General features: G+C 42.9%; 1 protein-coding gene across 1 annotated transcript in view; it reads right to left on the bottom strand.

Annotated features, from left to right (window-relative positions):
• Positions 1 to 483: 483 nt before the first annotated feature.
• Positions 484 to 12,754, bottom strand: part of LOC306938344 (uncharacterized protein) — a 15,502-nt gene continuing 3,231 nt past the window's right edge. Inside the window, exons 4-18 of the mRNA XM_079522475.1 lie at positions 12,553 to 12,681; positions 11,508 to 11,552; positions 11,033 to 11,059; positions 8,810 to 8,881; positions 7,683 to 7,745; positions 7,426 to 7,452; positions 7,277 to 7,321; positions 6,544 to 6,579; positions 6,296 to 6,376; positions 5,634 to 5,730; positions 4,843 to 4,982; positions 3,990 to 4,109; positions 3,052 to 3,181; positions 1,669 to 1,771; positions 484 to 1,489 (exon numbers count right to left, since the gene is read on the bottom strand). Coding sequence (XP_079378601.1) covers positions 1,420 to 1,489; positions 1,669 to 1,771; positions 3,052 to 3,181; positions 3,990 to 4,109; positions 4,843 to 4,982; positions 5,634 to 5,730; positions 6,296 to 6,376; positions 6,544 to 6,579; positions 7,277 to 7,321; positions 7,426 to 7,452; positions 7,683 to 7,745; positions 8,810 to 8,881; positions 11,033 to 11,059; positions 11,508 to 11,552; positions 12,553 to 12,681 — 1,185 coding nt within the window. The 3' untranslated portion in view covers positions 484 to 1,419. The remainder of the gene's footprint in view (positions 1,490 to 1,668; positions 1,772 to 3,051; positions 3,182 to 3,989; positions 4,110 to 4,842; positions 4,983 to 5,633; positions 5,731 to 6,295; positions 6,377 to 6,543; positions 6,580 to 7,276; positions 7,322 to 7,425; positions 7,453 to 7,682; positions 7,746 to 8,809; positions 8,882 to 11,032; positions 11,060 to 11,507; positions 11,553 to 12,552; positions 12,682 to 12,754) is intronic.

Genomic DNA, 12,754 nt, shown 5'->3' with positions numbered 1-12,754 from the left:
TACATCACCATTACATCACCTAATCAACATGAGTTAGACTTTAATATATTAGCGCCCCTCGCTTCACACAGGTGTGATGTTTATAAGATTTTAATACTAAAAAGTAAAGAAAAATATTTCAAATGCCTTTAATTATAGTTATGTAAACTTTATGAACTCACAGAAAAAGGAAAAAAACATTTACACATGACACAAGATTTTAGAGTTTGGAATTGTAACAGCTGAAATCAGTGGCCCCCGGGCCGCCAGTTGCCCATATGCATTAGGATTAGGCCATGCACGGACCCCCCCGCCCCCCCCTTTAGGGATCCCAATTTGTAAAGTGTTCATTTAGCTCTGAAAGTGTGCAAATGGAAGCAAATGGCATTTTGTTCCTAATAGCTGTCCTAGCCCTTGGAACTCATACCAGGAGGCCCAGGACCCCTGGGGGTCCTCAAGATGAGAACCAGTGATCCAATGAATACAGAGCGGTGTTACTTTTAAAATTAAATCTTTATTACGATCGATCAGTCAGCTATCTTAAGTCACATTGAGTTAAAAACAGATTATCACCTACCTAGTTTTCTGAAGCAGCTGCCTTAGTGTTTAAGTGGACGGGAATTGATCTTCATGCTACTGCAACAATCACAAATGCTTTTTTTTTTTTTTTGCAATGCTACTATAATATACTGTAACATTCATTTAATTCTGGCTGCTAGTGGAGATTTACTACATTCAGTTCACAAGATATACACACAACTGGCTAACACAACAATTAAGCCACACTGCAGAGAAGCGAATCTTACAGCATCCCAGACACGGGCAACAATCAAGAGCAGTTTGCTTTTTGTGTGCTCCAACACCACAGCACATTGTTCACATGCTATTTTATCTCCATTTTATTGCCATCGTAAATATACCATCATACATTTAATACATCACACGGAAATAAACATTTACAAACTTCTTATTTGCATAATAAATGTCACATCCTCTTTGGAAATGAGCCACTTTAAGTTTCCTTCTTACTACAGTGGAGTTATGAGGAACACAGTACATTTCTGAAGTAACAGTCAGCAAGTCATCATCACAGTTGGTGCAGTACAACCGGTATTTCATAGGCCATATAGGTATTGGCCAATGGCTACCGGTGCCCATAACAGTGCTGCAGCCATGAGTACAGCAGCAGATAAATTATTCATAAATTCATTTCCTGAGCCCAGTAGAGGTGTTCAACCTCCACAGCTAGGTGTCACTCAAAGTTCATTCTCTGTGATTATTGGTGGCTCAGAACACAGGAGATTCCTTTTAACAGTCCATCAGTTATGTTATGGTTTTTTTGGGGGGGTGAGCTTCAGCACACACCTTAAGCAGTAAGCCTGCCCAAGAACAAGGATTGGACACGCAGCATATTGTGTAGCTGCCGTTGTCTTCCTGGGCTCAGGTGTAGTACTTGCAACCGGTGGAGTCGATGAGGCAAGAGTCGGTGCATCGGAGCTGCCCAAAGGACCTGAGGAACACAGACACCGTCATTTCATTCACATTTTCATTCACACAGACACCCAGGTGCATCACTAGCGCTACACAGACAACGCAACTAGGCCCAGGAAGTCAATACCCGAATATTTTTGGGTAAAAGAAAATACTTGTTTATGTGTATTTGCATTGTGTCAGAGACAGTGTACGCACCCAGGTAGATATGATTTGCAGGTCTGGTAACCAAAGTCCTTGCCATCACATTCTTCCATGCCGGCGTGCCTATAGCCATCTCCACAGAACGCCCATTTACAATCTGGAGGGATAGAGGGAAGGAAGGAGATTTAGAGATCAGAGGGATGAGAGAGTATACTGTAGAAAGGCATTACTAATTGCCTTGGCACTCCTGCATCTTACGTTGGTGCCAATGCAGCACTTTCTTCTGCTAATTTAATTGAGTTGAGAGGTAGGTGTGAGACAGGTTGACACAAAGGGCAAGATTAATGAAGATGTGGTCAGGGTCTCGCTGTGCTTATAGTCACAATCTCGGTAGAAAGATGGAAGGTCTGTAGTAGGCTTGGGTGGTACCTCTTTCATAATACTATCCATTTCTGACATTAGGGCAGTATTATGCGTGTCTTAAGTACCAGGTCTTATGACTTAACTTAAGACCTGGAGGCGTGGTCAATGCTGTTTGGCCACTCAGAATAGCCAAATGGCATTGATCACGCCTCCAGGTCTTAAGTTAAGTAATAAGACCTGGTACTTAAGACACGCATAATACTGCCCTACAGTTTATATACAGTATACGACTGACATGGTCGCGGGCTCTGCCCCTCCACTCCCCTCTTCACCGGTTTGTCCATGATGAGTTCTTTTCTGTGGCCTGCTGCCATGCCCATTTGCCATGAGTGAACTCACCTGTGGTTGCCAGCTGAGTCTGGTCTTGCTGACAAGCCTAGAGACAATAAAGACTGTGTGCAAGGTGGTTTGTAGGTTTGTAAGTGTGGTTGTATGTTGTCGTTGTATCTTCGTTCTCAGATGTAATGATTATCAGTAGTGTTACTCAAGTTTCCTGAGTTTCTTGTTTGGAGTTGAGTTCCTGCATTTGGGTCCTAACAACACCAATCCCTGACAATATTTGTGTTAAAAACTAAAAACAAAATGCTGGGCTGCTGGTGATAGAAGTCCTTGTAGCATGTGCATTATGACATTTTCTAGCCTACAATGATGTCTAATTGTAGGCTAGATTGGCTTTAGAGTTTAGACATGTCTGGCTGGGTTTGAATACATATGGTGTTCTTTGTTAGATTCAGCATGCTTCAGCACAGCTCAGTCTAGTCCTGGCCAAAATCCTGATTAAGCCTCAAAGTCAACTGATGGACAAAATACCTCTTCAGTCTGACCTTATTGTATGCTGGAACACCATATCTCATTCCTGAAGGCAGCAACCTATAGGCTACTCTCCATACAAAACATGGCTAGTATTAGATTTTTTTTTCTTATTATTTTTACCATACAAGCCTAGCCTATTCTGCAGGGCCTCTCATGATGACAATGACATGTCAAGTAGGAGTTGAGTGATATGGAACTCACTGAGACAAGTATCTGTAACAATCTTGTTGCCGTCATCGCACTCTTCCCCGTGCTGGGCCTGGACCTTCCCGTCCCCACACACACCCACTCTCTCTGGAACCTTCTCTGTGGACTGGAATGGCTGGAATGGCTACGTTAACAGAACACAGGCAGTGATTTACTGGATATCTTGTGGTTTGATTGGGGTGATTAGAATTACAATCAATTGTATTGTTCTTATAAGGAATTGTTGACATCTAGTTTCAGCACAGGAACCAGAAATATGGAAATATGAATCTGGAGTCGACAAACTAGACAACAAAATATGATGACTGTTTTATAGAATCTATTCATAATATTGCACTGAATACAACATTTTACTTTGTTCACATGCTAGGTGCGCTCGTTGACTGTGTCTCTTTGATTAGCAGCCGAGTTAGCCAAAATGATTGACAACAACGTCAACTGCTTTGCTACTATTTTGATTGCTACTATTTGGTCGGCTTAGACTGCCGCTTTGGTAACGCCCATCCCAAAAACGGCGTTGTTTTGTATCCCCAGTGTTCTATTTAACATAGCTCATTTATATTTCACCTTATGTAAAATTGTGTTATTTGTTGTTTTGTATGTGTGATCATGTTGTAATCAGGGCGTCTATGCAAAAGAGAGCATGCTCTCAATGGTCTTCACTGATTAAATAAAGGTCAAGATCTGTAAACAAGTATGATTCAGTTGTTAAGGTGTGTTTGATTCATAATAATTATCATATCTAATACACTTTTCATAGGCCTACATAAAGCTCAAAGTACTTCACAAAAGTTCACATTAAGAACAGTGAACATGAAAACAGTTTGAAGCTGTGCCACCACAGCTAATAAGCTCAGCACAATGCAGCTAATTGTTTGGTTTGATGTGGGTCTGATTGGTTGGTGCAGTGCAGTAAAGTAACTCCAGAATACCTGTATGGGCTTCCATCCATCTTTATCTTTGAAGTAAAGGGACCGCTGGTCCTTTCTGAATGCAATGGCATTGTCTGTTTGCAGCTGGTCCAACTCCTCCTCGCTGCTCACCACAAATATCTACACATGCACGCACGCGCACACACACACACACACACGCACACATACATTGTATATGCCCAGCCTACTCTCATGGAGGTGATAAGGGTGATAAGCTTGCTTGTTGACAGTAATGATAATTTATTTAGTCAAAGTGTCGTTTGCAATTTCAGTATCCAAAACATTCCACCCCATTTGAGTGGATCAGATTTGGATCCTGGGTAGTTCAAAACAAAAACACAGGATGGGGATGACATTTATATCCGATCTGTGATAATAGAATTATCTCAGCCAACATTATGCGACTACGAAATATAGAGTTTCGAACATATAGATAGAATATCTTTAACACCCCATATGTCGTTGCAGTCGTATAGAAACCTGTCCAAAACCATTACTGTTAATGGTAACAAAGAAAAATGGATGTTCCAATGTCTCCAATGTAGTTATTTAGATATATTTAGATTCACACACTGAACAAGTTTGACTTTTCAAAATTGTTTCAAAAATAGCTAAAAACAGCCGATCTAAGAGCTTGTCGCAAGCTATTTGTCGCTAATGTGAGCTTGTAGATCAGCTATTTTTGCTACTTTTGCACAACCCTCTTGTATGATAGTAGTAGGACATTCATTTACAAAACAAAACCTAAAAAGTTGAAATATGGAGGACAAGGATTCAGCCTGACAGCAACGACATGTTAGTTATGTTTTTATGTGTATATAATGTTTAATGCTTTGTGTGGCTGAGGTCTTACTGCAGGCACTTTGTTGTTGTTGCCCCGTTGAGTGATGCTTCCATAGGGGGCGCTACCGGCCCCAGGAATTAACTCACAGTCACAGCGTCCAGGGGGTCCCGACACACCCTTCTCTCCCTTCTCCCCGACCAGGTAGAGACCTGCGGGGCGCACACACGCGCACGCACACATGCACACGCACACACAAACACACACACGCACACACACACACACACACACACACACACACACACACACACGCACACACACACACACACACACACACACACACACACACACAAATACTGTAATATAACTGTAAAAGATCAGTGGTTTTCAACCAGTGGTCCGGGGACCACCAGTGGTCTACACAATGTACTGTAGAATAATTGTTATTCTGATCAACGTTTGCCAAAAGCATGGAATTGTAGACAAAATCTTATCCAACGACAACTAACAACTAAAATATTCTTTAGTTGGTCTGTGGCTCAAAAGCTGAATACATAAAAAGGGTTGAAAACCACTGTGTTATAGGTGATCACCTTACGCCATATTAGGGAATACATTATAATAACACACTGAGTATCAAATCAATGTGTAACATTTTGGTTGTGTGTAATAATGTGGTACTAAGCTGGCAGTAGCTTGCTCACAATAATGTGTCTATGCAGCTTTTGGTGGGCAAGGCTGCTGGAATGGCTTTCCAATAGAGGGGATTTTAGGATCATTCTGAATCTGGTCACAGTTTGGGCAAGGGTTTGCAGCTGCGTGTGCAACGGGCGTGCTTGCGTGTGCGTGTCTGTGTGTGTTACCTGAGGCAGGTAGACCAGGGGGCCCAGGGTGCCCAGTGGGCCCTGCTTGTCCAGTGGGACCCATGGCCCCGGTGGATCCTGTGTGGCCTTTCGTGCCCTGTACAAAACACACACACACACACACACACACACACACACACACACACACACACACACACACACACACACACACACACACACACACACACACACACACACACACACACACACACACACACACACACACACACACACACACACACACACACACACACACAGAACGTGACCTATGAATGACTTTGAGGTGCCTTGTATGGCGCTGCCACTTGTGCATATCTGGGATACTCTAGTAGGGTGTGTTTGTGTGTGAAATGCGTGTGCGTGCGTGTGCGTGTGTGTGTGTGTGTATTCTTAGAGGATCTAAGACTCTGGGAGAGCCCTCTTCTCCTGTGGAGGTCTATAGTTAGCGCAGGGAGTCCAAAGGCTGTGTGACCGAATTAGCCTGTTTGGCAGTCTGCTCTTCTCAGGAGTCGTTTAGTGCTGGGTTTGGGGTTAATTGATGCTAGTGGGTGAAAGAGGGCCATGCCAGGATCTGTGTGGAATGTGAAAGCCCCCCATCCCCCCCCCCCCCCCCCCCACACACACACACCTTTGCGCACAGCCACATACACGTGAGCATTCACCTGTTTTCCTCTTTTTCCCGGTCGTCCAGTTGGCCCTCTCTTTCCCGAGACACCTGGCTCTCCCTTTGGTCCCAGCTCACCCTGGGAGAGGATGGGAAACCGAACCGTGACAATCCCTCATTAATTAAATCAATATCAAAATGACATGAAATGACATGATATATGAATTACACTTACATTATCAAGTACACACAGATGCTGGTTTTAAAGCTCATTCAAAACAAATAACATGAATTAACGACACCTACCTTCTGTCCAAGCATCCCAGGAAGACCAATGGACCCCTGAATAAAGCAGAGAGAGAGAGAGAGAGATGGAAAGTGTTGTAGTCTATATTATCAAGGGTGGGCAACTTTGACGATGGAGAGGGCTACTATAGTTCCACATTCACTCCAGAGGGTCACATTGCATATTACTGTTGTAGCAAAAATCACACCCGTGTGAACTGAGTGGTGCAAGGTCTTATATAGCCTGATCAGCTGTGGTCTGACGTAATGTCAGTGACCATAGTAACCATGCTCATTCTTTTGAGGGACAGGTACACAAACACACACACACGGGTACTAACAAAGCCAGTTGTTGGAGTGGTTTGCACCACTCAAAAATAGCCAATCTTCAAAGCTTTTGAGCTTGTAGATTTGATATAGTAATTATTTTACTATTTTTGAATAGGAATGAAAAGTAGAATTTGTATTTAATTTCAAATGCATTTAGTTATACTTAGCCTATGTTAACTTTATGAACTACGATACAAATATATTGGACATACAAAATTACAATAACATTTTACGTTCCTAATATAGATGCGGGTCATGTTTGGAATTGTAACAGCTGAAATCAATACGATATCAGTATTACGATATTAACCTGTGGGCCGCATTAAGTGAAGGCATGTGGCCCGCAGCCGGGCCGCCAGTTGCCCATGTATGGTATACACAATCCAGGATTTTTTATTTTTTACAGAAAAACATCTGTACCAACCTTATCCCCCTTGGGTCCCGGTAGTCCGAGGTCACCCCGCCCTCCCTTTCAAGAATGAAGAGGGGAAAGGGATAGAAAAGGTCAAACAAAGGTCAAAAAGTTGATGATAATTATGACTTAACACCCCATACATACCACCATAAGCTTACTTTATCTCCCTTGTAGCCGGGCAAACCCTGACAAGAAGAATAAAACAAATATATTTGTCATTTGAACAATCATTAAAACAGTGATGTATCGATTCATCTATGTACAGTACGTTAGTGATTGTTTAGACTGTGTGTGTGTGTGTGTGTGTGTGTGTGTGTGTGTGTGTGTGTGTGTGTGTGTGTGTGTGTGCGTGCGTGTGCGTGCGTGCGTGCGTCGTGTGCGTGCATTGTGCGTGTCGTGCGTGTGTTATGCTAACCTTTGTCCCTGGTGGTCCTCTCAACCCAGGTAATCCCATGAGTCCTGGGTCTCCTTTGTCTCCCTGAATAAAGTAAATGCATGAAATTAAATTAAGTGCCACACAAGTAAGTAATCCCCCACCACATCCCCGTATGTTCCCCCTTCCTGTCTCTGTGAATTAGCATCCCTATTTGTGGCAGAATTGTACTGAAATTTCAAAAGGATTAAATCTGTTAAAAAAAAACTTTTTAAAATGTCAAGATTTTCAAAATCGCAAAATTTTTTGCTTCCTTTCTCAACCACTTTCAACCTGGAATCCCTATTTCTAGAATATCATTATAGGTGAAAATATTCTGACATTTTCAAAAATATATATATTTTTTGTTGTGAAACAAATAAATAGCAAAAGTAGCCAATTTACAATATCACAACTGACGCGATGTGACCCATCGTGAGCTTGCAGATTTGCTATTTTAGTATATAGGCCATAAGTGGTCAAATAAAAAATAATAATAATTAGATTCATTTATATATATATATATATATATATATATATATATATATATTATAATATTTTTTTTATTTGGAAAAAGCAGTACAGTAACAGCATTTCTATGCATACATAGGACACAAGTGCAGTTCCCAAGGATTATTTTTTTCACCCCTCTTCCCTCCCTCCCCCCTCCAAGTGACTCCATCTCCAGTGTCTCTGTAACATCCTTGCTTTCTTCAGGACTACATATGGCATCAGGTCAACACTTAACAGGGGCAAAGGGCAATATCGCTTCAGAGTGTACATTTCAGAAGGAGAAAAAGAAGACAAAGACAAAAAAACAACAACCAAAAAAACGAAAGTATTTACAATATTGCTGAGGGGAAAAATTAATTAAAATGGAAAAATTAACATACATCCTAAGAACTAGACAATTTCTACCAAATTTGGAACAACTGGATAGTACACATTGCCCCTCTGAGAGCTGACTTTGTGTGATCTCACTGGTCCTAATAGCCTGCTTTATGATCTTTGTAGAAAATGTTTAAGACACCCTTCCTCCTCTCATGATCGAAATCCAAAGCTGTTTTGTTTTTGTCCCCCTCAGCAATATTGTAAATATATATATATTTTATAAATAAATAAAAACTCACTTTGGGTCCATCTGATCCAGGCCATCCGGGCAGTCCTTGTTTCCCTGGGAGACCTGGCGCTCCGGTGCGACCCTATACGGCGATACAGTAGCCAATGAGAAGAAGCCGCGCAATTTACCGCTACATCATATGTGATGTTACTATCCATTGTGTTGTTAAATGTAGCATGAGCATAATGACCTTGTTTAAATGTCACTCAGTGGAGGAATGAGGATGGTGAGCGAGCACCATGTTTGTCAAGTGTGCATATCTTCTTGCGTTAGGCTCAGGACACCTCAACTGTCCACACTGACCAATTTCGTCTTGCATACATTACACCAACAATGCATGTCATATTAACGTCAATATCACCTCCTGTAATATGTCTAATCAACATTAATGTCCTCCTGTAATACTAATAAGTGTCAATATCATCACCTGTCTATTATAAATAATTCAGCCACTTCCGGACCTTGAATGTTGGCTGAGCTGCGTTCGAAGCCATTTATAAACACACACCTGCTTTATAACACACAACCGTGACCACATGTGTCAGCATTAATGGCGTGTTTGTTTGTGGAGTGGATGCAGCCAGGTACTACTTTCTTGTAGAAATGTTTCCTTGCAGTTAAATTGTTGTTAAAAACTTTGGGGTACATTTTACTTGGGATCATATACGTCTATGTTTTTCATGTTGCCATTTTTGGCAACCGTACGTCGCGCCTAACAGTGCCCCTCAGCTGTTCTAAAATCACCATGGCCTGGTGGAGCTTATTGCTTTAACCAACCTCAACATCACATACTTTAACACTTATTATTCCCAGGACGTGTCACTGTCCACACGTCTTCACTATTACACCCGTAGGAGGCCCAGGACGTGTGGACACGTCTTTAGGTCCATGTTATTAAAATCCATTTTTTGACGGCGGCCTTTGCTAGGCAACGCCTTGCTCAGCCGCCCCGGAGCTGTTTAGCTGCGCACGCAGCCATTCACTTCCTGGTTTACGGCCGACAAATCTTGCTATTATCTCTGAATCTACGGCGCTGTCCGTGGTTTTGATCAGAACAGCGATGTTCCGTGCTAATTTCTGACTTCAGCATGCATCTCATTTGGAACATTAACGCTTCTAAAGAGAGACCAGACTTATTAGCGCGAGGCAGGCGGGGCTTTTCAGAGTAAAAATCTCCCTCATCTGCTGGGCCTTTATTTTGAAAGATTCCGGGGCATAAAAAGTGTTAAGATTGATTAGGGCCAAGGAAGAGATAGGATACAGGTGATATTCGGACTCTCCCTAACCTAACCCGTTAGAATGAGAAGTTCCACATACGCGGCCCAATAACCGCTAACTGCACAGTCAGCCTCCTAGATACACCTGCCATTCCATGCTCTCATTTAGCTGCCTTTCAAAGAAGCAGTGGCGTCCAGAGCCAGCGGACCCTTGCTGCTGTGCAGAGAGTGATTTATCACAGGGAGAGCTGAAGCACTTAGGAAGATTAGAGTGGTGCAGTGCTGGACGGACCCGATCAGCAGAGCTGCATCGTAACATGGGGAGGGCTAATGGATCTAGGCCAAAGGAGAGAGGAGGGAGGGGGATGAGGAGAGAAAGGAAGCATATGAGAGGGAATAGGAGGGGGTCGGGATGAGATGGTAACTGATTTATACTTACAGTAGTTGCGCACCAGCGGTGCACGCTCAAAATTGGAGATCTGCAAGCTCTCAACACATCGCAGCATGATGCGTTGTGAGTTTGCAGATTGGCTATGTTCAACAGCACAGCAATGGACGAGTCAAAAAGAGAGGGTGGTAGAGAAGAGAGGACCAACAGAGGAGAAATGGTAGGGAAGAAGAGAGAAGGACGATGAAGGCAGATGAGAAGGGTATAATAAAGAGTGATATGAATTCAACGTTGTAAGGGTCACTTCAGCCATCAGGATCTTGCCGTGTAGGGGTAAGAGACTGTTTAGAAAGAAGGAATGAGAGAGGAGAAGGGTGCACTGACGGTCAAGGATGCTTAACAATCTGACTTTAGTGCGTACTGCGTAGTGTGAAATGTTTGACAGATGAAGTGTAAAATCTTCATCACATCAACAATCAGAACACATCCGAATGACAGGCAGTGAATGGCGGATGAAGGAGGGGTAGAGATAGTCCGGATCCCATTAAACGAAGGACAAGGAGCGAGGGAACAAGTGAGGATGAAAAGGGATGAGCGCAGGGGAGCGAGAAAGGGAAGAGTGGCTCACCTTTAACCCTGGACGTCCAATTTCTCCCTAGACGGAGGACAAACGAGGAGAGAGGAGACACACGCTCATTAGAGCCCAAGGCAGACAAGGACACAAACATTTATTTTCTGATATAATGGAGGCGTATCACAAGAGAGAAGCCAACAACAACACACACACACACACACACACACACACACACACACACACACACACACACACACACACACGCGCACAGAGAGAGAGAGAGATGTAGAGGTAAAGAGAGATGCATGCGCATAAGCAATTGCAGTGTGATGCACGCACACAGACATAGATTCATAAACACACAGTCACACACACGCACGCGTACACGCACACGCACACGCGCGCACACACACACACACACACACACACACACACACACACACACACACACACACACACACACACACACACACACACACACACACACACACACACACACACACACACACACACAAACACAAACACAAACCTTCTCCCCTTTCGGTCCTCTTATGCCAGGCAATCCGCTCTGACCCTGAAAAATGAAACCCAATTTATACACAGCTCACATATCCCCACTGAGCACTCGGCTTTTATAGACAGATCAATGCTAAACAGTTTAACTGTTTTCATTTATAGACACACTTAACAATATCCCCATATCTGCCGTCTATAGATGCTAATATTACACTGATTGCATAATCTGATAAAGGTAGGGTCAAATAAAATCGATCAGGTAGGATCATCGTCCAAAGCAAGGACACATTGAATACTCAAAAAAGTTAAAGAAAAACTTCTCAGCATCTCAAATTTAAATCTCAAGACACTTTTGTCTCTTTACATTGTGTGCATCGATGCATGGCTTGAGTATAACAAGGAAATCAAACCAATTTGAGAGTATCAGTCCATATACTGATACGGAGAGGGAATCTTGAAACAACAAGAAAGAACAACAAGAAACAAAAACACGCTGATAGCCCAAGTGGCAAGTGCCAATATCTTATTTAGGACGCAGGGTCAGACAGAAAACCAACATTTCGGCTGTGAAGCCTTCTTCAGGGAACGGATCATTCGGTCCATATACCTGTATCTCATGATCTGGATACTCTCTCTGTATTATTTTGTAGTGATGTCCTAGTGTTTCCTGTTTTGCCTACGGTTTCCTGACTTGTCTAACCTTGTGATTAGTCTAGTTTTCTCCACATGTGTCCTGTTAGTCTCCTAGCCAATCCCTGTGTTAATTATCAGTTGAGTTCTCCTGTGTATTTATACCCCCCTGATCTCAGTGTTTCCTTGCTAGTTCATTGTGGTATGTATGTTACGTGTCTCTTATCTTGACACCTAGTGTGCTTCCAGTCTTTTCGTTTGTATTTCTAGTTTTTGAGTTATTAAACATTTTGAACCGACCTGCTCTGCCTCAGTGCCTCTGTCTCCTCTCCTCCTGCATTTGGGTCCTACAAGCTCTCCTGACTTGAACCGTGACAATATATTAAAAATAATGTTCTTTCATCCTGAGGTGGGGTCTTTGGTCTTACCTCTGGACCCTCGGGTCCGGCAGGACCTGGTGGTCCAGGGGAACAGCCAGGTGATGTCACGGGTGTATGCGTCTGCTCCTCCACCTCCACTTCTACGACAACGCCAGGTTCTAGCAGGCTGTACTCTCCCTTTAACCAGACAGCATAAACATACAACAACCTCCAGTGAATAACTCCATAGCACAGAATAGGGGCACAGTTC

Source organism: Electrona antarctica, assembly GCF_951216825.1.
Source record: "Electrona antarctica genome assembly, chromosome: 15".
NCBI classification, from domain to species: Eukaryota; Metazoa; Chordata; class Actinopteri; order Myctophiformes; family Myctophidae; genus Electrona; species Electrona antarctica.
Note: the sequence above shows the minus strand (reverse complement) of the source record. Positions and strands in the feature narration are given on the sequence as shown.